Source organism: Asparagus officinalis, chromosome 5 (assembly GCF_001876935.1).
Source record: "Asparagus officinalis chromosome 5, Aspof.V1, whole genome shotgun sequence".
Taxonomy (NCBI): Eukaryota; Viridiplantae; Streptophyta; class Magnoliopsida; order Asparagales; family Asparagaceae; genus Asparagus; species Asparagus officinalis.
In genome coordinates, this window is record NC_033798.1 from 57,814,071 (window position 1) to 57,816,445 (window position 2,375).

The 2,375-nt window shown below is 36.8% G+C and overlaps 1 protein-coding gene across 1 annotated transcript in view; it reads left to right on the forward strand.

Moving 5' to 3' along the window:
• Nucleotides 1–2,375, forward strand: part of LOC109843434 (ABC transporter G family member 26) — a 12,216-nt gene that overhangs the window by 5,120 nt on the left and 4,721 nt on the right. Inside the window, exons 5-6 of the mRNA XM_020412367.1 lie at nt 392–670; nt 1,163–1,450. Coding sequence (XP_020267956.1) covers nt 392–670; nt 1,163–1,450 — 567 coding nt within the window. The remainder of the gene's footprint in view (nt 1–391; nt 671–1,162; nt 1,451–2,375) is intronic.

Here is a 2,375-nt window from a genome sequence, read left to right on the forward strand (position 1 = left end):
AAAAAAACGTCATGCACACGCATTTGTGATAGTCAAGTTTGTAACTGAGATTCTTTCTTCAGATATCTGCAGGTATTTGCACTAGGATCATATGGATAGACACGCAATTTAAAATCCACGTATTTTAGGGGCTGAAAAAAAAATAAGTGGGGTTCCAAATGAAGTAAAAGTTTAATCTCTTAAGCATTAATATGCATGCAGATGGTTGTGCAGAAGTCTGGAGAGCCAAACTCCATGGCAAAATTAATGGTTTTATTAGTGATCATGGGCATTGGGTTTATTGGTTGAAAACCTGGATGAAGGGGATTTTTGTAATCTACGTCAATAACTAATTACATATTTCCAAATACTAGGTGTTGTATTAACTGTTGCTGTATTGGTTGAACTATAGGCAGGAAGGACTGTGATCACCACAATACATCAGCCATCAAGCAGAATGTTCTACATGTTTGATAAGCTCCTGCTTATATCTGATGGCTCTCCAATCTACCATGGAAGGGCAAGAGACTCTATGCAGTATTTCTCCTCCTTGGGATTCGTGCCTGAGCTAGCTATGAACCCTGCAGAGTTCTTGTTAGATTTGGCCACTGGGCAAGTGAATGGTATCAGCATTCCTGAAGCTTTGCGAGGTTCACCAGACCTTCAGGAGCTGGAGGGGAAGGTGACTAAGGTGATTAACTATGTATATATTCAAGGTCGTCAGTTGATGATTTCTACCCATTTTTTATAGGGTAAATTTCAGAAAAAGTCCCCCGAACCTTATAAATTTAAGGAAACCTTCTGGAGCAGTTCTCATTTAAGTATCATGATTAAAGAAAGTTACTTTTAAGTGTTGCTTTGCATGTGGCACTTTTGGAAAGTTGTACCCCTACCTTTCCGGCTAAGGTTAACAAAAAAAGAATACTATGTACTATTTACCTACCTGTTAGCCCTCTTTGTGAGAATTTCTTATAGATTGGATTAAGTGTAATTATGAAAGTTGAGGGGAGGTTTTCTACGATTTCTCAAGTTCATGGGGTTTTGGATAAATCCTTCAAAATTCTCAAAATTCAAAGGGGTGTGTGTAAAATCTTTGTAAGTTCCCAAGGCTCAGGGGATTTTGTGTATTTGTCCATTTTTTTGAAATTTGCAACTAACATTGTTTTGCAATGGCATCTTATAGCTTCTCAAATCAAAGTACAAGACAGAGATCGAACCCAAGGAAAAGCAGGAACACCAAGGACTGGTCAAACCGTACTCAAAGCAAATGCAGGTAGAAATTCAAGTGAAAAAGGATTGGACAATAAGTTGGCAAGAGCAGTTTTTAATATTATCAAAGAGAACATTTAGAGAAAGGTGCAGCGACTATTTGGACAAGCTGAGGCTAGCCCAGGCAATTGGAGTTGCCACTCTTCTTGGACTTTTATGGTGGAAGTCGAAGATGGATACAGAGGCCCAACTAAGGGATCAGGTGATAGCTATTCTCTTTTATAATTCACTGTGACACATGCATTTGGAGTTCTATGAGAATAAGCATCATCTAAACTTGAAAAACTTTAATAATATTTGTATATGGGAATGGAAACTTGAAAAAAGAAATTTATTAATATTGCAAGAAAGAGGAGCATCCTTTATGGTTCAACGGCATGTTTCGGTAGTAAAAACAAATTCATACTATACTAGTTTTTTATCGAGAGTCTCAAACAAGGTATATGGTTAAAATGAGGTAAATAGTTTGGTTATTACTTTAAGGGATATCTGTATAGACTGCCTGCTATGTCTGAGCAAGGCTTTCTTACATCGCCATTGAAGTGTGATTCACTGTTTCTTATTTCCACCCCTTTTATTGCAAAATTGTTATTAATTTTTGTTACTGTCCAATGCATGGTTCTTCTTAACTAGAAGAAACCCCCTTCATCTGACAAGCTCAACAAAAGAATCCCTCACATATCACAGTTAATGAAAGTTAATTCTATAATGGAGTTTACACTTCAAATTCACAGGTCTTGGGAGCTAAAAAAAACATAGAGAAAAAAATAATTTTTGAATAAAGTAAAAAAAAATCTAACTTTTTATCTTTAAATAGAATTCTACATGCTGATGTCTGTCCAGACATCTTAAGAACCAAACTCCACTGTAAATCTAACAGTTTCTTTAGTTAATTGCGAATAGACACCCTGTAGCATTACGCAATTGTGAACAGACGCCTGTAGTTCTATTTGTGGCGAATAGACCCCCTGTAGTATTGGCCCGAGTGCGAATATACCCCCTTAGTGAAAATTTTGGCTCTTCTAAAAATTAAAAAAAATTAGCAATTGGTGGTCTATGCTCATGAATAGAACTATGGGGGATCTAGCCGCCCCCTTGTACCTCTTTAAGAATTTTAAGAGTAAGTG